This window comes from Alligator sinensis, unplaced genomic scaffold (assembly GCF_000455745.1).
Source record: "Alligator sinensis unplaced genomic scaffold, ASM45574v1 scaffold659_1, whole genome shotgun sequence".
NCBI lineage: Eukaryota > Metazoa > Chordata > Crocodylia > Alligatoridae > Alligator > Alligator sinensis.
Window position 1 is genome coordinate 722,801 of NW_005842265.1, and position 24,351 is coordinate 747,151.

The following is a 24,351-nucleotide window of genomic DNA, read 5'->3' on the forward strand; positions in this document are numbered from 1 at the left end:
ACCCAGAACTGTACCCAGGAGGCCACTCCAAGACATCCTTCTGCAGACCCTCAGTCTCTGCAAAAGCAGCTTCTGAGGATGATCCCAGAACAGCCTCCTGACACATGTCTAGGCTTTGAGTGTAAAGGGAAAGCATAGATAGGGCATGTTTTGGAGTGTCCCTGACAGGATATGCTGTCATTACAGGATAGGCATAATCTGTCAGATACTGGATCCGGTACCAGACAGACTGTGGGTCTGACCAGTCTGGCTGTGCTCCTCACGACCCCCTTATCTATGTTATTTCAACTTTAGTAGAAAAGTTCCATCTTGGCTCCACATTTTTTGGCATATTTACAAAACAGAGGAGAGTGGGAATGGAATCCAGGTCCACAAAGGGAACTCGGTTGTAATTTTAACTGTGGAATTGATACCACCTATCCATAACTCCATCTGTATTGGATAATAGCTATAAAACTAAACAAACATCATGTATACTACCTGGAGAGTATTATTTACAGATAGTTCATTTCTTTAAGCTATAAGACTGTCCACATGATATAGTGCAGCAGTACTATACAAACTTTTTCTTATTTCATACCCCCTTCCAGATTTACCAGCTGCCCACATACCCCTACCAACATATGTTTTATATTTTAACCTTGTAAATGGCAATTATTATTATAATGAAAATGAATCCACCATTACACAATTTCTCCCACACAACGCCTCCCCCAGAAATGTCTTGCATACCCCCAGGGGTATGTGTACTACAGTTTGGGAAACCCCGATTTAGAGCCATTATACCTCAAAAGCTTTTTCCAGAAGGTTCTGTTCTCTTAGCTGATTTCCTTTAGTAAAAAAGAGCTCTGATATGACTTTTGGATCCTTTGGTTTCAGCTGAAGAGCTTTATCAATAGCTTCTAATGCCTGCAGAAAAAGAAAAAGGATACTGAAACACGCAGGGGATGCTATGTGCATGTACATGGCCCCAGGCAGCCTGGAGAGTAGCTCCCACAGGTAAGTGGGGGGGTGGGTATTGAGGCCCCCATAGGGAGGGAGGGATGGAGGGAGCTGGGCTGCTGCCCAGTTGGGCAGCGCGTGGCATTTGGGGCCTAGTGCCGCAATGTGCAGCCACAGGGCCTTGGTGGGGAGTGAGATGGGGCCGCAGGAGGCTCATCCAACAGTGGGGGGTAGGGTCGGCTCCCCAGTGGTACATGCAGTCCCAGGTGGGCATGGGGGACTCGTGCCCCCGAGATATGTGCGCAGGGTTGGGGTGGGGTGCCTGCTATGGACTCAGGCTCCCCGCCTTGCTGCCCTCTCCCAGGGTCTCCGCAGCCCAGTGGGTATGACCCAGTGCTGCAGGGCATGGGGTTGTGCTCCTTGCTGCTGCCACACAGGCAGGGGATGCCTTGCCAGGGCAGCACAGAGCTTGTAGTGGCAAGCAGCTTCCCTGCGTGGCCCTGCTGGACCCTGCAGTGCCAGGTCACACCTGCTGCGCTGAGGAGGCTCCAGGGGAGGAGGCCTGTCCCTGCCCCATGCACAGATCTGGGGGGGCACAGGTCCCCCCCCCCCAAAAGTGTGCACAGTGTCAGAGAGCTGGCCCCACCCAACCCAAGCTTACAGCAGGCAGGCAGCAGGTGGGAAGCTGAGCTCTGCTCCTCTGCAGCAGCCACCACCTCCCGCTGGGGGCAGTGGGCTGTGGATCCAGGTCCCTAGCCCCATAGCCCTGGCAGCTGGGGACCCGCTCTAGAAGGGCTGGGAGGAGCAGGGGGCTGTGGGCGAGGGAGCAGGGCTGTGGGAGATGAGTGAGGGGCACCAGCAGGGCTGAGGAGCTGTGGCTTGGGAGTGAGAGGCCTGGACCTGTGTTCTGTGAGCTAAGGGGGCTGGGACAGCTCTGATTTTCCATGATAAAAAACTGAAAATCAAATGCCAAAATTTTTATGTATTTAGAATTTATTTTATTATAGTGATTGAAGCACCGGTAGGCTTCCAAATTGCTTTAAAATTGTAAATATATCAAGAAAACATTTTGTTCAACTGATACCTACATAGATAGTGGCCTTTCATTTTAATGACAGATTTTGGGGGGTTTTCAGAGATTCTGCAATTTTTTATCACAGAATTTGTAATCACAAATCACACAGTCTTATAGCTTTTATTGGGAAAAACCAGGATCCTTACTGATCACTGCTACTGCTACATGTCTACTACTATACACCTCAGTTCAGGGTCTGTATATTGACTAGAAAGAGTTTAAAATTCCTCCCAAGACCTCTGTGTGTATTTGGGACAGAAACACACAGAGTTCACTGTACCTTGGCATAATTCTCCTGCTTGCTGTAGATGGCTGATAAAAGGCGATAGCACTCCAGGCACTCAGCATCTTCTGTTACAATGTGATTTGTCATCTTTTCAGCCTCCTTTGTTCGCCCCATCATTGCTAAAACCTGGGCCTACAGATCAGTGTTAAAAGGGTCACATTTACTTTTTAAAGTGCCCATGCCTTTAAACACACGCTGCGGACAATACAGGCTAACCTGCCCATCTTTGTCACCTAGGTTTGGTACGATGTCCCAGCTATAGCGTGATATATGGGGACAGAACTTGGTTTCTAGTTGTAGCCTTATGCTCTCTGGGAAAGCAAGATGTGGGACAGCTAAATGGCAGTGGTTCAGTAACATCTTGAAGAAGGAAGGAATGATTGAATGTTGCTCATCAGGAATTTCTCCAGCCAGTCAAGAAGCAGTCCTGCCTTACTCTGTGGCAAGCCCTTTCTGGTCTTTTCAACTGGAAGACGGAGTGACTACAACATGGAACCTAACAGTATAAAAACGTGAGAAGAAAGGAAGGTAGCAGGGGAATGGTCTGGCCTTTGATACAGAAAACAATTTGTACCCCTTCGCCAAGGAAGAGATTAAAAATGAAGACTTGCAAAGTTCCCTGAGCTAGGGAGAATGCACAGTAAACATGGTCTATGTGGAGAGCACCACACTCTGACTGACCTCCCCCAAACACCTGTGTTTGCTATCAGGCATTGTGCTTCATGGGTCTTCCCTGAATGTCTGAGCTCTACACTCACCAGTGCCAGTCGAATCTCCTTGTTCGAAGGCTGCAGCACTGCAGCTTCCCTGTAGACTTGTAAAGCTTCCTCGTATCGCCCTGTGTTGTAGTACAGCGCTCCAAGCGGGGACAGGATTTCAGCTTTCCGTGAGACTTTCAAAGCTCTGAGTGTTGGGAAGAATGAGGAGGTTTCAGGTGATGCTGGGACAAGGGCAGAAGACCAGGGGGGATTCGCCCTCCAATAGGCTCACGAGAGTTAGCGCTCTGAGCTTGAGGCTCAATCCCATACCAACTCTCTCTCTGACTCAGGGAAGACAGGAGGAGTTGCTAAGCAGCGTTCTGGTTCCCTGGTCAGAGAAGGGGTTGCCCTCAGCAGCGATCCCTCCTGTCAGCTCAAAAACACGGGGAAAGACTCCACATTGAATTCAAGTCTGCAGCCATGCTGGCAAGGCAAGATCTTAAAAAAAAAAGGAATCTTCAAAGAGAACAAAGACCAGGGCTCCAAACATGGAGACACAAGGAAAGTCCCCCCTCTCCTCCCATTGTTGGCAAACCCCAAGGAACTGTTTGCTTAGCAGGCACTGGGGGAGGTTCCAGTAAAACAAGAGATCCACTGATTCACAAAGGAGGTCCTGAATTCCTGGATGGGATGTGCAGCTGAAACGTGGCACATGCAGACTGCAATGTATGTCAGACAGAACACTAATGGGTTACCGATGACACTGAGAAACCGCTAAACTCAGAATCAGCCATAGCCCTTCAGCTCAAAGCAGTGCAATACATCCTGGGGGCTTGGCTCAAGAGAAGCCCAGCAAGACACTTGCTGCACAACTCAGGACAGCCAAAAACCAAATGAAAACATATTGATCCACCGCATGCCCTCGTAAAGCAGCCAGATCCAGCAACAGCAGCAAACCACTCTCTCAAATGAAGAGAGAGAAAAAAAGAATCCTCACTGAAAGACTAAAACACTAAAGAGTTAGTGTAAGGTCATGAAACACTAAAGGATTTTTGTAAGGTCATGTAACAAAGACCAGATGTGCGAAAGGACAAGGGCGGAGTCATCCCTCCCACCCCAAATCCTTACCGTTTGTACCATGCTTCAGCCTCTTTGTTCTGCCCCAAAGAGCGGTAGAGTCGGCCCAGGTTTACCATGGCAACGTGATGATTTGGGCCGAGCTGGATGGCCTGCTGGTAGTGGGACACTGCTTTCTCAGGAGCCCCTGCAGAGCAAAAATCATTTAATCTGATGCCACATGAAAGCCTCTAACATTTGTGCATTCAATCATATTTCTGATTCTTTTCAGTGATCATCATTGGATGCCAAATACTCATTTCCTGAGTGTTCAGAGCAGCTGATGGGTAGGAACCATAGTGAGACAGGAATCCTGTCTCCTTTCTTCTGCAGACTATGCACAAGGGAAAATTGCCATCCAAATAGAAATGTAATGCCTGAATGTTCAGAATTGGGATTTAGGAGGTAAGCTTTTAGTCACTGATTTCTGAAAATCTTTGGGCATGATTGCCAAGGAAAGGATTCCCAACAGACAACACTCCTCCTGTGGTAGCGTGAAGGGTAGAGTCTGCACGCAAATGTAAACATGACATTCAGGTCTGGTTTTAAAATGAATTTTGTTACTGTGACTGGGTCTGCAGGAAACAAGTTACTGTGTTCTCATGCAAGAGCAGCAGAGATCATAAACTGCAGCTGAAAGCACATGTGGGCCCCACAGATATAGGAAGAGAGAGAGTGAGACACTCTCTCAAGCCCTGGCAATCTGGAGAAGAAAACATTTTAGAAACTATTTTATAACATATAAAGTAAAAACAACTCTAGGGAGAAACAGAAAAGATGCATTTCACTTCTTTTTATTCTGACCTACTGCTGTGGAAGGACAAATAGCAAAAACTGTTTTCTACCGCTCTGTGGGATGGTTTGGGGGAAGATCAATTCCAGTCCAGCAGCAACACACTAAGAGCAACAAGCTGCCCTGCATGTCCATCAGAAAGTTACTCATTCACCTCCTGGGTGGTTGCAGGTGCTCATGCCCAAAGCTACATGAAGAATTGATTTTTGATTCAGAGGCTTGAAAAAATATGTAACATTAAATCTAAATGAAGTATGTTGGGCTTTAGTTGCCAAAACAAACAAATAATGCATTTTGAGGCAAACAAAACACAGTGTTCCCCATGAAACACAAACACCATAGGCATTTTATGAGAAGGACTCATGCAGCATTCAAAAAAAAAAAAAGCAGAAGAGAGTGCCACTGTCATCTTTTTATCTAAGTGCCCCATGGTTAGGGTGCTCGTTTCAGGATGTGGAACACTCCTATTCTAATCCCACCTGCCTGAGGGGTCCTGAATCTATATATCCCACCTCCCAGTGAAGTCATCTAACCCCTTTGCTCTAGGGCAGTGGTTTTCAATTTGTGGTCCGCAGACCTCTGGGGATCTGCATACTACATCTAAGGGGTCTGCAAAAGATGACTATGATCAACCAAAAGTACGTGAATACCTACACTTACTTCAAAGAGGTCCACACCTCCATTCAAAACTTCCAAAGGGGTCTGCACCTCCATTCAAAAAATTTTAGGGGTCCACAAATGAAAAATGTGGAAAACCACTGTTCTAGGGCATGCTGGGGTGGTCTGGTCTTGTTCTTCCCTGTTGCTACTGTCGCACTTTTTAGGAATGCTTAAATATTGTTTGAAGCTAAAATTGAAGCTGTACTGTCTGAAACTCAGGCATCTCTCTTCCTAAACCACTGGGCTGGAGAGTCATTATTAGGCTCTCTGAAAAGAACAGAGCCAGTAAAGGCTGAGTGTAATCCACCCCAAATACTGCATAGCCTGATGGTCAAGGCACCTTCCTAAGAGACAGGAAATGTGAGTTCAAAGTTCCCTGAAGTTGAGGGAGGACTTTAACCCAGGTCTCCCACATCTGGGTAACTGCCACCATCAGTTTAACTATTGGTTAAAAGGGAGTGGGGGTGGCATAGGCACCACCTCACCCTCCTGAGTTTTGTGAATCTAGGCCAGCATTTTCTTCTGACAAAACTATTCTGTTAATTTGACTTAAATTCAAATAGTTTCAGGTGGACAGAAAATTGCATTTCATAGCAAATAAACTATTAGCTGAAAATAAATTGGCCTAACTTGCTCTTAACCTTTGTACTTATGGCTCCCATTGCACCCATTGCAGACTCTGATAGCCTGCTAATTCCCACCCTGTTTTATTTCCATTGATTATCATTTATCAATGGAAAACATCTGCTTTGTAGAATAGAATCCAGAACTTTGTTTCAGAGAAACCATTGGGTGGCGCTGCTTCCCTGTATCTTACCTGCCCACACACTAATAGGGACCTGAAAACATTACCTCATTAGGCACAAGAACAGAAACAGAACATTGGGTAAAGAAGTGAACAACTATAAGAATTCATCAATGTCCCAGGTATTTAAAACTTGCTGAAGTTCACCTTCTGCCGAGGACAGGTGCCAGAATGTTATCACTGGAGAACGAATTCTCATGATAACGATATATTAGTATATACTACATTGCCAGTTGTAATGAAGGATCTTGTGGTATGTTCCACATAGAGGCTAGTTACAAACTACAAACTAAGTCAATGTGGCACAGTTTTCATTCCAGCTATTCAAACAGAAAAGTGTCAGGAACAATGTTAACTTAGCAATGTTGCAAATGTTAGGCCTGCTCCTCAGTTGGTAAAAGCCACCGTATACAGTTGTATGTATAGTGACACTAGCTAAGGATCTAGCCCTCTACACATTTTATGGCAAGCCATTTCAGTCTGAGCTGCCATTACTCAGCCACCAGAGCACATACGCAGTCTTGTGTTTCTGGTGGCTCTGCACTGCTTTGCTTAGCAGCTTTACAGTCTGAGAACAAATTGCACCCTGAGAGAGTGGCTGAAAGGATCCTGGCAGCCAGCCAAAGGCATAGGAGCATCTATATGCACCTTGTGTCACAATGGTTTTGAGGTGCCCTATACTTGCCTTACTCTAGAGCAGGGGCAGGCAAAGTCCGGCCCATGGGCCAGATCAGGCCCATGGTGGACTCTATTTCCCAGGAGCCCCTGCCCAAGTAGCTGAGGCCTGTTTCCCTGGAGACCCCAGCAGCGGTGGGGCCATGACAGTGTAGGGCCAGGGTTTCCATGGAGACCATCCCCAACAGCACTGGCGAGGTACGAGGCTGGGTGGGGAGGTGCTTCGGGGCCACGAACTTGCAGCAGTGACAGCGTGGTCCAGAGCTGGGGCAGAACTGCTATCCACTGCCCACATTACAATCATGGCTCTGGGCCATGCTGTTGCTGCCGCAAGTTCCCAGCCCAGGGCCAAGAGCAGCTCCTTGCCCAGCCGCGTGGCCTGCCAGAGCTGCTAGGGGCAGTCTCCATGGAAACCCTGGCCCTGTGCTATCACAGCCCCGCCACTACTGGGATCTCCATGGAAACCGTCCACAGTGACACGGGCAGGGGCTGCTGAGAAATGGAGTCTGACCACTGTCTGGATCTGCCATTTTGCCCAAACCTGTTATAGAATTTGTACCATTGTGGTATTTTATAGGTACTACCTCGCCTCAAGTAGCCCCACCACATCATTACCAAGCCCTCCAGCTGGATTCAGTTTATGGTCATACCTGGTCATATGCCTCAAAACCCTAGCCCCCACTGCCTTGTAGGCATTCCTTAGTTGAAGTAAGGCACCATGAGAGAAACACACCCTCTGACAGAAGCTCTGACAGAAGTTACAATTGCCGTGGCACTGAACATCTGAACTCGGTCTGGCCTTTCAATTATCTAAAGGGCAGATGGTAGCTCTTGGGCAGCTTCCACTCCTCTGTACTTTTACCTAGGCATCGGAGATCTCAGCGTGATGGTGGTAGGACTCTGCAAGGGGCATAAGGAACCTGAGGCAGCTGCCAAGGTGTCCAAGCAGCCCTATTCAGGGGTAGTCTGCTTGCCTCTCTTGAGGAAGGCCCTAGGAAAGGTGGACCAAAAATGCCATGCCACAACATAATCTATCCTGGCCAAAATGAAAAAGCAGCTTGCATGTCAGAATGTTTGAACTTTGATGCTTAGATTTGATTCAGACTGTGATTTACGGAAAACGGCATGACTAAAATATGAACTGGTTAGACTTGGAATTGACACTGATCCACTCAGATACAGGTTTGATCCAAGAGAATGAGTATACCATACTCTGGCATGGGAAGCCCGCAGGAGAAAGGAGAGAGCAGGTAGTAGGCTTTGCTATTAGAAACAGCTTACTATCTTCCCATGAAAGACCCATTGCTGTATTTTTTTGACTCGTGATGCTCAGAGTATATACACAGAATGGTTTCATCATGCTGTTTAGTGTCTTTGTGTATGCCTACCCTTCAAGCTAGTGATGAAAACAAGAATGTTTTCTACCAACAACTTCAAGAAGAGATTGAGAAAACTCACAGAAATTAAACCATTATAATACTTGGCGACTTCAAAGTAAGAGTTGGATGTACCTTGGAAAATTAACCTGGTATTCTGTGGAAATATGGAATCGGTAATATGAATGAAAATGGACAGCAAATGTGCAAATCAAAATCTCTGTGTTACCAACACCTACTTAGCTGTCAAGACAGACATCATGGAAACAGCCAAGGTCACGGCACTGGCACCACTTAGATCTAGTACTGACCAGGCGCAGCCACCTGAAAGAAATCCTACACACAAGGTCTTATTACAGTGCTGACTGTGACACTGACCATACCTTAGTCTGCTGCAAAGTCATCAAATGAGCAACTGGTCCAGTCCAGAAGAAAATAGCTCTGCTGGAAGACTTAAACTGAAATGTCATCACTGATAAAAACAATTCGAACACTGGACTGAACACTATGGAATACTATACTTCAGCAAGACTGAAATCAAACACAAAGAGCTTGAAAGAGTACCTCAGTTTGAAGTTATGAAGGATTTGGACAATAAGCCTACACTAGAAGATTTGCAGAAAACCATTAAATCAATTCCTGGGAACAAGGCATCCAACAATGACTGCTTGCCTGCTGAAATCTAGAAACACACCAACGATTAATTATTTGAAAGTTCCATGAAGTTATATTGTTCTGTTGGAAAGAAGAATATTTCAAAGATGCTTGGCTTGTAAAATTATACAAAAACAAAGGGGATAGAAGCAACTGTGACAACTCTACTGGTTGAACATCATTGGAAAAGTTGTCACTCGCATTATGCTCCCTAGGCTTCAATCTCTAGGTGAAAGAATCTATCCTGAAAGTCAATATGATTTTTGCTCAGGATGTTCCACCATTGATATATTTTCACTCAAGCAACTGCAAGAGAAGTGTAGAGAAAAATGAATGTGCATCTTAGCCCCCATGCTCTTTAACATCTACTTTTCATTCCTACTTCTTCATGCATTCAAGGACAGCAATGATGACATTTATCTTCAAACCAGACTAGATGGAGGCTTGTTCAACATTAAAAGGTCTAGAGTGAAAATCAAGGTGAAAAAGCCGGTTTGGAGAGATTTACTATTTGTGAATGACATGGCTTTGGTTGCCCACAGTGAATCTTCCCTGCAAAATCTCTTAGACAGATTTTCTACATCGTGCAAGAACTTTGGGTTGACAATTAGTTTCAAGAAGACCACTGGAAGAACCAACACTGGTCATGTACCACTGGAAGAACCAGCACCTGGGATCACTCTGGAGGGTAAATCTCATGGCATCATGGACAGCTTTTCCTATTCAGATTCTACAAATCATCAGGAATCTTGACCGTCAGACTGATCTAACAGATTCGAAAAAGCAGCTAAGAATTTTGGGCTATTACAGAAACATGCATGGAATAACAACAAGCTGTGCCAGACTCTTCCTGGGGGGTGCGGGTCCCTAAATCTGTGTGCAGGATGACAGCAGATTGCTGCTGCTGGCTAAGACCAGCGCTTGGCGCAACCTGTGCCAAGTGCTGGTAAGACTGGTGATGCTGCTGCAGATCTGGGGGCCTGCACCCCCTGGGAAGGCTGCTTGGCTGTGTTGGACTCCTCCTGGGGGGCATGGGCCTCCAGATCTGCATGCAGGATGACAGCAGGCTGCCGTCCCTCCCCCAGAGCACTGGGATTGGAAGGGACCTCAGGGACAGATCACAGATGCTGGCCAACTATAGATGTCAACATCAGAGCAGTCCTTCCCTCTCTCTTCCCCCTCCCTCTTCTTAGTTTCTGTTTCCCTGCAAGCCCAGCTCCAAAACGCCAACATTTTCCAAAACATCTCCAAAATGTTTCAGGTGGTTTCGTTTAGTTTCAGAGATGTTTGGGAGCCTTCCGTTTCATTTCAGATTTGGTGTTTTGGGCTGAAACACCTCCGAAATGAAATGGCTGCCAAAGTTTCACACAGCCCTACTTAGCTGACTCCAAGTCTGACTCCAAGGGGGCTGGGCAGTCAGTCCTGGAAGGAAGTGAGGAGGGCAGGGAGAGCCAGGACCAAGGCAATGCATGGCACTGCTGTGCTGGTTTTTGAGTTAGCTGTCAATCAAACTAGGTGGTGCCTGGCTGATGGTGTCAGCCACAGGCATCGCCACAAAGAGTTTAAAAGGCACTGACAGTGCCTAAGAGAGGAGGCAGGAAGCTGCTACCAGGCCAAGGCAGAGGGCTCCTCAGAATGCCAAGGCAGTGGGGCACTTGGGCTACAGCGGCCTCGTTAGAGTGGATCAGGAAAACCCCAGTAGGCTGATGTGGGGCTTCAAGCTCCAGCCTCTGGTCACAGGCTGTCTCCCAAAGGGGTGAGATATAGAATATAAAAGCCGAAGGGGTTAGTTGAGCCCCTTTATAGTTAGTTCCTCCTTGGTGCAGTCTTTCTTCTTTTTTTTCTTTAATTATGATTTTGAGAGACCCATTGGGCCAACATTCTTGTGGTCCCATTAGCAAGGACCAGCTTCAGGACTTATCACCCAGCAATTGAGGAAAGGCTCCGTGTAAACTTCACCGAGTCCGGTGGCAACCCACTGAAGCATCAGACTACTGGACATAGGTTGACAACAGCTGAGTGAACCTGAAAGGCCAAAGCTGCTGCAACAAATGATAAAACACAAGCACCTACAGTTGTATTATTACACCACTGAACCCCTCCTTAAATATTCTGATAACATCAAGATGTGGCAGGAGAGTTGGGGAAAAGTTCCTGCTTTGGGTGCTCTCGAGATTGGTTATCTGTTGAACACTGATACAACAATCTGTGAAACTTGTAACAAGGTGTATCACTCTTGAATTGGGCTTGTCAGCCACTCATCAGGCACCTGACTAGACCTCTTACGGGAACACTACGATCCAGAGAATACACAGTTGTCTACTAGATGTCAGAAGCCTTCCTTTGCTTGGCAGGCATGGTATAATTCTGGCTACAGGATGGAGGGTTCTACTACTGAACAAGAGCATTGACTGTGGACACATACATAGTTTTACCAGAAAAGCTGCCATGATTACCATTGCTCAGGCATAGTACTCATTTTTCAGAACCTTATTGTCTAAAGAATTTGCAGAATGTCCTGTTCTCAACAGAATTATTTATACCCCAAGTTTCCAGTGTCAGCTTTTTTTCAGTTATATTGGTGGGAAGCATGGTAACAAACAGAACAGGAAAAAGTGACTTTTCACCTTTGCAGAAAATGCAAGTGTGAAGGGAAATCTCTGTGTACACAATGGAATAGGGTAGGCCAGTAGGTGCACACAACACTGGAAATAAAGAAGAATGCCATTTCCACCTGAAATTATGAGGGATGTTCTAAGCAAGTAGAATTTAAAGTCTGATATTTGCCTGCCAGGATAAAAATCTCAACTTCCTCAATAAACGTGATCAGTTTTTCATGACCAGACACTCTTATCATTTGGTTGTATATTTGCAGCAGCATAGTGCCCACTAATATCCTAGTAGAATGATTTCATAGATTTCATAGACATTAGGCCTGGAAGGGACCTCGGAAGATCTTCGAGTCCAGCCCCATGCTCCAGGGGCAGGAAGTCAGCAGGGGTCATAGGATCCCAGTAAGATAAACATCCAAATTTCTTTTGAAGGCGTTCAAAGTGGGTGCTTGAACCACCTCTGGCAGCAGTCTATTCCAGACCTTGGGGGCTCGGACAGTAAAGAAGTTCTTCCATATGTCCAGTCTGAAACGGTCATGGAGGAGTTTATGACCATTCGACCTTGTCATCCCTTGGGGTGCTTTAGTGAACAGACGTTCCCCCAGATCCTGGTGAGCACCCCTTATAAACTTACAGGCAGCCACCAAATCACCCCTGAGCCTGCGCTTTTCCTGGCTGAAGAATCCCACAGCTCTCAGCCTCTCATCGTAAGGTCTGTTTTCCTGACCTCTGATCATGTGCGTGGCTCTCCTCTGGACTCTCTCAAGCTTCTCCACATCCTTTTTGAATTGTGGAGCCCAAAACTAGATGTAATACTCCAGCTGCAGACTCACGAAGGCTGAGTACAAGGGGAGAATGACATCCTGGGATTTGCTTGAGAAGCATCTATGGATGCAAGCCAGGGTTTTGCTCGCTTTACTAGCCGCAGCATCATATTGATGACTCATATTCATCTTGTGGTCAGTCATGACCCCCAAGTCCCTTTCATCCGTAGTGCTAGCCAGGATCCAATGATGGATCAGTACGAACTCAGATAAAACTGCCATCTATAGAAATCATGCATTCCACCCTCTTGATCATATTACTGGCCGTCAGAGGACTCCCTTTCAAGCATGAAGTCATTCTGGCACTATTTACCTTTGAGATGTGAATGACACAGAATGAGCATCAGTTATGCAAGCTCACTCTACAGTACTTTGCTAGTGTGTCTTAGCCCTGTTCAGGAGGGAATTTCTTTAGGAGTGAGGAGGTAATCTAGTTTCTAAGTCTGTTCAAACTTGGCTTTGCTTCTAATACTGCCAATAAAAGGTGCCAATTGTGGTGGTAATTTTTATTATGTGGATGCCAAGAACTGCCTGAAGCCATGGAAGCTGGATATGAACCAGCAGCATAGAAGCAAAGGGCTTTGTATCTCATTACCACTCTCCTGAGAAATCCATTCTCTCCACAGGATCTTGGGGGTTGGGGGGTGAGAGGGGGGGTTGTTTTGTCAAATGATTTTATTTTCAAAGCCCTGTTTATTTTACCTTGGTGGCTTACACCCTTTACAGCCAAAGAGCAGCTTTGTCATTAACTGAGGTTGTAAATAGCCACAAAAATGATATGGGCCTCTATGCATGTCTGTGGTTTTGTTCTGAGTGGCCATGCATCCCAGGGTAAATTACTGCAATGTTGTCAATCCACTGTGTGATGCAGACCTCATCCTAAAGATGACACCTCTAGACTTCACAGTGAGACAAATGTAGGAAACACACAGGCTAAATATCATAGTTACTCAATGCAATTATTCGTTACAAATCATTCCAATTTCAGCACTATGTTCAGTCTCTATAAAGCAGGGACAATATTTACTTACACCTTTGGAGTTTTACAAGCTATAATAAATGAGTGTCCATCCATTGCTCTGGGAATCTCTGTCAATCTTTAAAAAATGCACTACTAAACAGACTCCCTCAATCATCCTGGATCAAATCAAATAACCAAGTAAAATAAATCTCCTTGCTTCATTTTACTTACCAGTATCAACTAAGAAAACACCATAGTTGTTATGCAGGTCTGAGCTTTCTGGACAGTTTTCTATCCCAGCCTTGTAAACCTCCTCCGCTTCTTTAAATCGTTCCTTAAAACAGAGGAAGACTTGTTATCAGGGTAAAGCCAACATTGTTACTACTGGCTGCATATATGTACATCATGAAAATATGTTCTTATCTATACATAAAAACAACAGTATCTCATAGAATTTATTCTATAGTCAATAGGAGGTTCACCACTGTCAGCATTTGCCAAGTGTTACCTCTCAGTGGTTTTGATCATAATCTCCACTTTCCCACCAGTAGTAACTGGCTGGCAAATGCTTGTCTTTTCAATAGCTTCTCTCGCCCCTGTCTCAGTGGTAATGCTTACTATACATGTCCCTGAGTCAGGTGCAGACATGTGTGGCTTATAGATTGGAGGTGGGGAGGCTCATATTTATTTTGGTTACAACATTTGTAAGGAAATTTGTAGTTTAGGAACATATTAATTTTTTTCTTTAAACCAATGTCTTGCTGCCTGATTGCTCTACAGAACTTCCCACCCTACCAAGCACTAAATATGTGCAAGAGGAAAACCTGGACTGCCTAACAGGCTAAGTGGGTGGAAGGAAACATTATGGGAGAAGAGAGGTGCTAGCAGGATCAAAGGGAATGGGAGGGGAAGGGAACCACAAATTCTGATTAAATAACACAGATTTTGTCAATATGTGCAATGTGATTCATCTGTGAATGTGGCAGAAACTAAGTGCAACAAAAACCCACTGCCAGAGGCACAGGTTTAAAGTCTGCTAAATGAAGACTGGGCTCTTATCCAGTGCCAAGAAGATCTGGTTCTATTCCTTACCAAAATAGAGTCCCTCCTGATTCACCCAAGCAGTTATGCTGGCATAAGATATTGAATAAAATCGGTTCCACTGTGTAAGACTGTGTATACAGTTATTGAGCACAGACTGCTATTCTTCCTGCACAGCTATCTCACGATATCACCAGTATCAAATAGCCTGATTTTCAAATGTGCTGAGCACCTGCAGCAAGCATAGATTTTTAAGGGGGTTTTCAGAAACTCAGTAGTTCTGGAAAATCAGGCTACAGCTGTTTGCTTTGTAAAACACTTTAGGATACCTTGCATAGGAAAACCTACATTTTGCCTAGTATGAGCCAGGTATGTTTACAACTTGGTTCTGAGATGAAAATAAGGTCTCAAATTCTGATCACACAGCAACTTTTAAGGTCTCCACTTCCCACCAGACAGCTGGTACAAGCAAATGGCCTGCCTGCTCACTTACATAAGAGTGCTAAAGCATTCCTGCTTTCTCCCTCTGCTCTCCATTCACAGTCTGCTGTGGGAGGTATTATTTAATGCTTGTGAACAGGAGGTACGTAATGGTCAGAGCCAAGCCATGTGTAGACAGGCAGTGTGCAAATTTCTACCACCGAATTCTGTTTCTGCGCCTTCACCGTAATGACCTGGAACACCCCAAACCATGATCCCAGCCTGGGACTCCAACTTTGATGAGCTGTTTGGTGATATTCAGAGGTAGCCTAGGGAAGAACCTGAGTTCACCAAGGGGGATTTTCACAAATATCTGAGTTTAAACAAGTGAAAAAGTCATGAACTCTCTGCTCCACATTACTCTCATCCATTTTTCCAATGACTAATTTTGCTTTGTTACAGGTTATTTTGAGTATCTTGGCTTAAAGTGACAAATCATGTGCTCCCCATTTTTTAAAAATCAGGTTCCATTAGGGTGCTTAGTTGGGCACTGAGATATTGGTTCCTGTAGCTTTTCACAGGAACATGTGTTCACTGTGGGGGGAACAGCATGTTTTTGCTATTTTGCTCAGGTTCAAATTCTGTTCTCAGCTATGCCAGCAAATCCTAGAGTTTCTTGTGACTTATTCTAGATTTAAGAAGGGCAAGAACAAAATATGGTCTACAGGTTCCTTTTTTTTTTCTTTTCCAAATGCAAGAGTCTTCTCTGCACCTTTCATTTAGGAAACAGAGAGCTGAAATTAATGGTTTTTGGAAAAAACTGGTCTGATGAAAGCAAATGGTCTGTCATGGTTAAATGCTTTCACATTTACATGATAAAAGGTCAGCCAGCAAAAAAAAAAGAGCATGATAAAAAGTTGAAACACTTAAAAAGTGCTCAGTTTGGACACCGCATATTTTTGTATGGAATTAACAACACCTTTAATTTTTGTGGGGCTGGGGAAAAAGTACAGCTGGCATCAGAAAAATAACTGAACAACTTTCTGAGAAAATGTGTGTCAGGGAGACACTAATGGGTACAGTTCCTAAGCTGTTTGCATGCCTTCCTTTCAGCTGATTTTAACTTCCAGCTTTTTGTGTGTGTGCATATAAGGGTGTTTTCCTTGTTGAATTGACTTATGCTGAAAACAAGGAACTTTTATATTACATTGCATTAATGGGGGCTCAAATCCAAGTAAGCAGACTTACTGACATTTATCATATCTGTACAGCACAAGTATCCATAAAGCACTACCTCAGCTTCCAGCATCCCATCTCAGCTTGCACCGGGCTCACTGGACAGCCTGGGATACATTCTCTGGGGAAGTCCCTTTGATAGTTCCAACATGTTGGCCACCAGTCTAGAAGAGTTTGCTCAAGACTTAATGCCTGAGCTTGCTCCCTCCCCTGTGTTCTCTTAAATCAGGGCTGTCCCATTTCTCAGTGGTTGGGGCCCACATGATACATAGCCCACATGCCCCATGGGCCACATGTGACATGGTGTCACAGGGGCCACAATCCTACTGCACCTCATAGTGATGTTCCTCCACTGCATTATGCTGGTGCTCCCATTCTGCATGGAGTCCCTGGGTCTCACCCAAGCCTCCTGGGATGGGCTTCCTTGGCCCTGTGAGCCCACCCTGGAAGCCAAAGCTGAAGGAGAGAGGGGAAGCCTGGAGACTCCTGAGGCAGCAGCAAAAGCAGGAGTGGTACATGGAGCAGCACCAGGAGTCCCAAGGGCTGCAGATAGGCCTGCCATTTGAACATTTGTGTCCGAAAATGATATCATAGTAAAGTCCCAGGGAACTGATTCTTCTGATGCAATCAATAGCGTCAAACCCAACTTTGTGAAAACCAGAAATCAGGCCTTTGAACTCAGAAGACAGGCTTAAAATATCAATGAGAATTTGTAGATGTTAAAAACAATGCATTTAGAGATCTTTATTTCTTTTCCGGTTGCTCCTGAGCCTTTAGGCACAACTGGGTCACATCTTCAACCTTTTCTCTGTAACCAGGAGGGCTTGAAAAAAATCTTTTAAAAAAGTAAACTGAAATTCTTATAAATCCCTTGACTCCAAAATATGAAGACTGAACTGAAGAAAACAACCAAGTATCATGAAATGCATTATAAACATACTAGAGGTAGCAATACCGTATACCTGAGTAAACTTAAGAGTGCCTCCAGCAAGCTAATAGGGTTGTATCAGCATAAAAGCAGTTAGAAATCAGAATTGTGAATGTCTGGAATCAGCACAATTGCTAAGGCAACAGATTGTTATAGCACAAACAGTAAGCTGCAACTGAACTATGAGATCAAGCAGAAAAAGAAAGTAAGCTTTTATTAAAGGTGCAAATATCTTCATAAGCAGAAAAGGATGATGGGAAATGTTGGCCAAGCAAAACCATATTTATAAGGGTTCTGCTCTGGTTGAAAATCACCTTTTAGGGGGAGGAGTGGGCAATTACACTGAGTTACAGGCTAATTCCCTTAAGCATGAGACATTCTTCTTAAGTGCACCTTTTACAACTACAGGAGCAAAGGAATTTTAAGCCCTATTTCAGATTCATAGCCTTTAAATTACTGTAGAAAATGCTGTGTAGGACCAGCCAAGGCAATCAAGATGCTATTTCATTGTGTCAGTTCCACCTGCTCTCTCCCTCCTTAACCTTAACACAAAGCCTCAGTAGCAGCAGTTTGTCATAAGCATGGTCACTTCACAAGAATAATTTAAAAGGGGAACTTCCAGCACCTCCTACCCCCTTTTCATACATCTGAGAGAGAATTTTTTTAACACTCCCTCTACAGCTGCCCAAAGTCATCTTTAATTTAGAAGTCTGCAATAGGTTTTGCATACTGTAGGTGTTAAAAGTATCTAATAGTATTTGATCCACTGTTTGCTACATTTAAGAAGAAAGGGTCACAATAAAGTTTTTTAAAGAAGCAAAAGTGATAAAAAAACAAAATAAAAACAAAACTGAAAGCTGAGATCTAATCTCCCCTTCCCAACACACATACCATCAGGCCTACAGTGCCAGAGTTTCCTGTTATATATTCCTCAAGGACCTGTGTAAATTTAGGGTCCAGTTCTGTAGCCTGTAGCCATATACAGCATGTGCAGTCACCAGGAAGTCAAGAGGACTGCTTGTGTGTGTGGAAGTAACCTCAATGTATGGGCTGCTGTAGTTTAGAATGAGGAGGCATTAACAATCTTAAAGGAATTTGTTACTTTCAGAGGAAACTGTAGACAACCGTATCTATTTATTTATATATTGGCCTCCTTAAGTCAACCCATAGAAGGGCAAACAAACTATGTATGTGAAGTAAGATGGATTTTTGTTGCATTTAGCATTCTTAGTGCAGTGGAACTACAGTTAATGAAATCTGACTTGGACATATGGTGTTATAGCTCTATGGTTTTACTGCCGTGCTAACCTTACGACCACTGCTTCTAATTAGGGGATTCTATTAGGATTAAAACCACTTGTAACTTGTGAATGATTCATTTCATATACTATCAAAAGCCTGTTCCACTGAAGAACTTACTCAAAACTCAGTTTTCATGCAATGAACATGATGTGGGGGCTCTTCCTTGACTCCCTATGTGGGTATATGCAAGCACATAGACAGTGAAAACCCAAAGAACATCTCCTGACATTACTATAGTCAGTCATCACAGATCTTTCTAGCTATCTTGCAAAGATCTGGCAATATCTTACTGTTTCCTAAAAGGAAGGAGAAGTAAATAAAATAGAAAACTAGCAAGTAGAAGTATCTTTCAGAAAGTATCATTTTGCCCCTTTATAAATCCATGGTGTGTCCACACCTTGAATACCATGTTCAGTTCTGGTCCATACACCTAAAAAAAGGATATAAAAAAACTAGAGAAGGTACAGAGAAGGGTAATAAGGATGATTAGTGGTATGGAGGGGCTTCCATATGAGGAGGAATTAAAGAGGCTAGGCCTATTCAGTTTAGAAAAGATAAACTTGAGGGGGACATGCTAAGAGCTTACAAAATACTAAATGGTAAAGAAAAAGTAAATAAGGATTTATTATTTATAAGAACTAGGGTCCACAAAATGAAACTAGTAGGTAGTAAATTTAAAACTAACAAAAGGAAGTTTTTATATTGGTGTGTAATTAAAGTGTGGAACACATTGCCATCAAATATTTAGGAAACTGACAGTTTAGCCAGATTACAAAAAGAATTGGACAAATTCTTGGAGGAAAATGGCATCAGTAGCTATCTAAGCACAGGAGTTAGGAATACAACTTCTGCATCAGAACTTCCTAGAACTTAAATGCTGTAAGTTGCAAGCAAGAAAGGAAGAGGGGAAAAAACACTGGTCATACCCAGTTCACTATCCCTTTCAGCATCCACTCTCTGCCACTGTGTGACACAAGCAAGATTTGTTATGCCAAGAAAACTATTGGCTTATGTCCATAAGAAAACTCTATAAAACCCCTTATAATCAGGAAGGCCACTAGTGACATAACTAAATACAAAGAAGAAATAAAGCAATGGGAGGCTCAGGACACCTGCAGAGACCTAGTGCTGTCCTGGCCAGAAGAACCCCAATGCATGTCTCCAGAGACTGGCCAGGAGCTTGTGGGGCATAGCCAGGGTGTTGAAATGGTGCCGGAGCATGGATAGGACCAGGCAGTTGGTGATCAGTGCCCTCCTGGGAAGGGTGTCACCAGCAGGTGCCATGGGACCATGGTGTCATCAGCAGGTGCCATGGGATGTGCTGCTATGTGCCCAAGAATGACCATCCCCCCTCCTTCGAAACAGATGTGTGGGCACTCGAGATCCTGGTTGCCCAGAATAGTGTGGGTGGAGGCACTGGAGGGCCCAGGCTCCAAGGCTGCAGGCTTCCCTGTAGCTGCCGGAGTGTAACTCTGGCTGCTGAACAGAGGGAAGATCTGGGGGAAGGCTGAGTGGGCAGGGCACCTGATAATGAGGTGTTGCTGGTGTTGATTTTTTGTTCTTGCTCACAGGCCCTTTTGCCTCTCCCACATCCTGTGGAGGAGGAGGATGAAAAGCCCTTGCCTGGGGAAACCCTGTCCTGGTTGGTTTTGGAGGGGCCCTGTGGCCCTTCTAGGGGAGACTGGCCAGGGAGAGCCCCCTGGGTTTCACCCTTCTCACTGGCTACCCCCTGATTGGATGCCACAGAGATGGCAGCCACCTCAAGGGGCCCTTGCCCTGCCATAAGTGCCTAGGTGGAAAGGGGTAGAGTGGGGTGCAGGAAGGGCAGCTGTGCACTCCCCTTCTGACTAGATGAGAGAGGGTGACTTGCTATGGGGAAAAGGGGGTCCAGGGTGCCTCCTCTGGCTGCCCTGAGTGTGGAAGGGGTAGGGTGAGGGGCCGGGGCTAAGGATAAAACACAAAAAGGCACACATAAAGACACATGGGAGGGAGAAGGGAAAGCACACTTCTGGTTTACTCAGCCATATGCAAAAAACTAGAAGGAGAGTGGACCACAGAACTCACCACAGGAGGGTACAACACAGGGGTGCTGCCAGAGCAGCTAACAGGAAAGCAGGTGTTTTTTGTGGTGGAGGAGCCCCATTGGCATTGTGGGGTCCCCTCTCACTGCAGGTGAGTACAGCAGCAGGTGGGTGAAGCAGGAGACCTCCCCTCCCCACAAGAGGGGAAACAGGGCTGTAGGTTCAGGGAAAGATGGTGATGGTGAGGAAAATAGGAGCCTGCAGCAACTCAGAAAAGCTCCTGCTACTCCCTGGTCCAGAAGCTCCAGCAGGCAGGAGGAAGTGGCACCCCTGGTGGTCACTGGCTTATTTTTTGTGTTTGGTGAAGTGGGCCTAGGCCCACCATGAACTTCTATAAATCCCCTTTAAAAAGGGAGTCCACTCAGAATACAACAACTGATAGCTTGGGACAAATAAAGAAAACAGTAACAGGAGTGAGGGTTACAAGTTCAAAACAAGAGATCCAGAAGGGGACCCTGATCAGAGCACACTGGCCCCCGAATGAGTCGAGGGAGTCTGTGGATGCTTAGCAGTGAAACTGCCTGGAGACATAAATGAAGAAGTGACAGAAAGACAGCCCCACACTCGCCAATGTCCCCCATTGGCCAGAGTCTCCTTCTTGGTCTTGTAGATGGCCACCTTGGCCAGAACCAGGAGGAGGTTGACCAGGAGGTCCTGGGGCTTGGTGGGGCCACAGATGGGGAGTGCATAATAAAAAAGGGACAGAGAGAAGTGCAGCCAGAGCCTCAGCAAGAGGTTCTGGAGGAGGCGGAAGAGGGGCTACAAGCTGGTTCACTCAAGGTAGGCATGTGCCAGGGTCTCCCTCTGTTGGCAAAAGGGGCAGGTGTTGTGGGGCATCTGTAAAGCACACTAGATACATGCCTGTGGTGACAGCTCTGGGGAGGAGCAACCAGCTGAGGTCCCCTGTGGCTCATGGGATCAGGGTGGAATACAGACTTGTCCACCGGAGACCCTTGCCTCTGCCCTCACCTAAGGTGTCCTGCCACTTTTTGTCCGGGTAGCATGTGAGGATTGGATGATGGACTATGCAGAGTATAAGCGTGCAGAGCTGGTGGTAGTAGACTGTTTGGAGGTTGACTGGCTCCAGCTTGCTGAGATGGTGAGGCAAGGAGTGCCATGGGGTCTGCAGCCCCATGACTAGCTCTGGAGGGCTGAGAGATACTGGTAGGCAGGGACTGCCCTTGTACAGAACCTGGTTAATATTGGCAAGGGCAGTGGGTGGCAGGGCAGTCTTTATCTACTGAAGTAAGCATCAGAGAGCATGCAGCATGGGCTGGTAGACACAGGATGCTGGGCATGGTGAACCTATAGTCTGACCCAATGAATTGCAACTATTACGTTCTTACATTCTAGCCACTCATAATTACTATCCCTGGGCTAGCAGCACTGTTTATGTTAAAGTTTCCTAATGTTTCCCATTGTGAGACCCTATTTTCACTTACTTATAACTTTGCCAAAATATAACAATTTGGTCTGTTCTTTAAAAAAAAATTCAGTCAAAATGGCTCTGTGGATTCCAATAACAAGGCAAAGTGAAACAATGTGTTTTGCCAATGTTAACATTCTGGCAACCTTTTCTTTGAAAAGCTTTAATGCCCCCATACTGCAAAGCAGGGACCTGAAATTAGACAGGTGGTGGATTTTGTGTTAGTGCTTAAAGAATCATAAAAAAATTGGACTGGAAGGAACCTTGTCCAACTCTCTGCTCAAACCATTCCAGAAAAGCATTTGTCTAAGCTGCAATTTTAAAAGACAACAGTAACAGCTATTTCAGAATATGGAATCTGGCACTGACTCTGAAATCTGGGGCCCTTGGCAGATGTTAAAATTCTGACATGATTGAGATGCCTCATCCCCAAAATCGTATGTCCTGCCATGCACGGGTGGCAAGCACGTGATGTTTGGCATAGGACATTAAATGCCTCAAATCCCAAATGTGCATCTGAAGAAGTTCAAAGCGGTATCCTGCCTGATCCTGTGGTTGGCCAGGGGTATATCCAAAGCCTATATATGTAATGTATGCATGAGAACACCTTTGTGGCTGGTTTACCATTTTATTGGGCTGAACATGTAGCATGTTTGGCTGAACATGTAGCATGTTACAATTTAGGGCATGATTAACATGTTAATTGGAAAGGAAGTTGTTGAGGATCGGCTAGAAGACTCTAATCCTAGTACAGTACAATTGCCTCCAGAGCCTGGAATATGATCTAGGGGTCCTGAGTCTCCCCATTCACCTGCTGCCAGCACATACCTTTAAAACTCTATTTAACTTGAACTTAGAAGGACAGGAAATTATATGCAGACAGACATGCTATTACACCTTATTAAAGTATGTAGTCATACCCTCTAAGTTATGAAACCCAGAGTTAAAGTTGCTTTGACCAACATAAATTTGCCCTCTTGTGAAGATGCATGAAGACATGGTCTCTCATTATGTGATTATTACTGTGTTTTCCACAGGATCCCTGCCTCCATCAGTGCAGCAGTTGGATGCTGCTCTGGGGAAGAATCAAAGATGTGCAGAGAAGGAAAATGTTATGGTTGTCTGTGGAATCCATGCAAGTAGCTGGAAGAACTAGACAATTCCTTTAACAAGTTTACAGCATAACCTCAAATCACTTCAATCTGTTGACTTACTCAGTTGGGGTTTATCATACTGAAGCACTTGATTGTAAGACAAAGCAACTACTCTAGCCAGATATCCATGGAATTACATTTTTGTAATAAAGTAAGGTATGATAGGTATATAAGTATGGTAAGTATATCTTGGCAAAAGTGTTTTTACTACATGCTGGCAAAAACTAGGCATATGGTAACATTGGCGCATAATGCTGTGCAAGCCAAAACACTGATGCTTACCTGTTCAGCCAGCAGTGAAGCCAGGCTTGAGTAAGCATCTGCAAACTCTGGACCATATTTAATGGAATCCCTCAATAAGGTTATAGCTTCCTCCTTCTTCCCTTGGGACCTGCAAGCCATAAAAGGAAAAAAAAACCCAATTCTTTTAATAATGTGTTTAGGTCACCTATTGATTAAATACTTCAAAAGAGGCTTGAAAGTCCCTGCCTTGTTCTTTTCAACAGACTAAATAATTAACTTCTATCCACAACCTCTGTAACCAGAATCTCCTGAGGAAATATAGAATTCCATTGCATTTCTGCCACTCTGAAGAGGAGTAATGAAGAACTACAGTTATTGGATATGAGTTAAGTTTGTACCTGGTCCACTTGCAGATTTCTTGCTGGGCAGTGCACAAACTCACTGCAAAAATTCTCCACCATTTTCAGCACCTTTTTGTTGTTGTTGTTGTTGTTTTGTTGTTTTTGGGGAGGGCTGGGGGGTGGGAAGAATTTCAGGAAACCTTCACAATGCTTTCAGGGGAGGGACAAGAATCTTTCTAAGAAATGGGAATGTAGGACCTCATCTTTCTACCACAGCTTTCAAAGGACCATCTGCAAGTATTCCAGCTCTGGAGTCAGCAGGGCAGGGAGCATGCACAGGAGCTGGTTAAGCCTTCATGACTTCTCTCCTTTCTACAGTCATGGCACAAACTAGTACAGCTTAGTACAGCCTGATATTCTGCTAGTTTCATGCTGTTTGCATGCTATCCATGCTATTGAACTGCATCCTTTCATTAAGAGGGATTGAACAAGGGAGAGGGTTTCAGAAGCAGTCAGGGTTGGAAAGGTTATAAAAAAAATCATTATTCTTTAAGGGATGAGCAAGAACCAGTGAGGCCCCATAAACAGCAGGGAGGCAAGGGACATCCTCAGATGTGCTTATCTCCAGCAAATCTTCTAAGATTGTTTTCTTTCATTTCTTTTAAACTAACAAAATAATTCAGGGGAAATTCTATGAGTTTC

General features: G+C 44.9%; 1 protein-coding gene across 6 annotated transcripts in view; it reads right to left on the bottom strand.

Annotated features, from left to right (window-relative positions):
* Positions 1 to 24,351, bottom strand: part of TMTC1 (transmembrane and tetratricopeptide repeat containing 1) — a 257,444-nt gene that overhangs the window by 6,869 nt on the left and 226,224 nt on the right. For 4 of the 6 annotated variants that reach the window (XM_025209058.1, XM_006027760.3, XM_025209057.1 and 1 more), the window contains 6 exons: positions 23,348 to 23,456; positions 13,709 to 13,811; positions 4,130 to 4,265; positions 3,062 to 3,206; positions 2,298 to 2,435; positions 787 to 909 (listed from right to left, as the gene is read on the bottom strand). In XM_025209058.1, coding sequence (XP_025064843.1) covers positions 787 to 909; positions 2,298 to 2,435; positions 3,062 to 3,206; positions 4,130 to 4,265; positions 13,709 to 13,811; positions 23,348 to 23,456 — 754 coding nt within the window. Of the gene's footprint in view, positions 1 to 786; positions 910 to 2,297; positions 2,436 to 2,477; positions 2,800 to 3,061; positions 3,207 to 4,129; positions 4,266 to 13,708; positions 13,812 to 23,347; positions 23,457 to 24,351 lie in introns of those variants that run through there. The other 2 variants (XM_025209059.1, XM_025209060.1) reach the window with 2 other exon arrangements.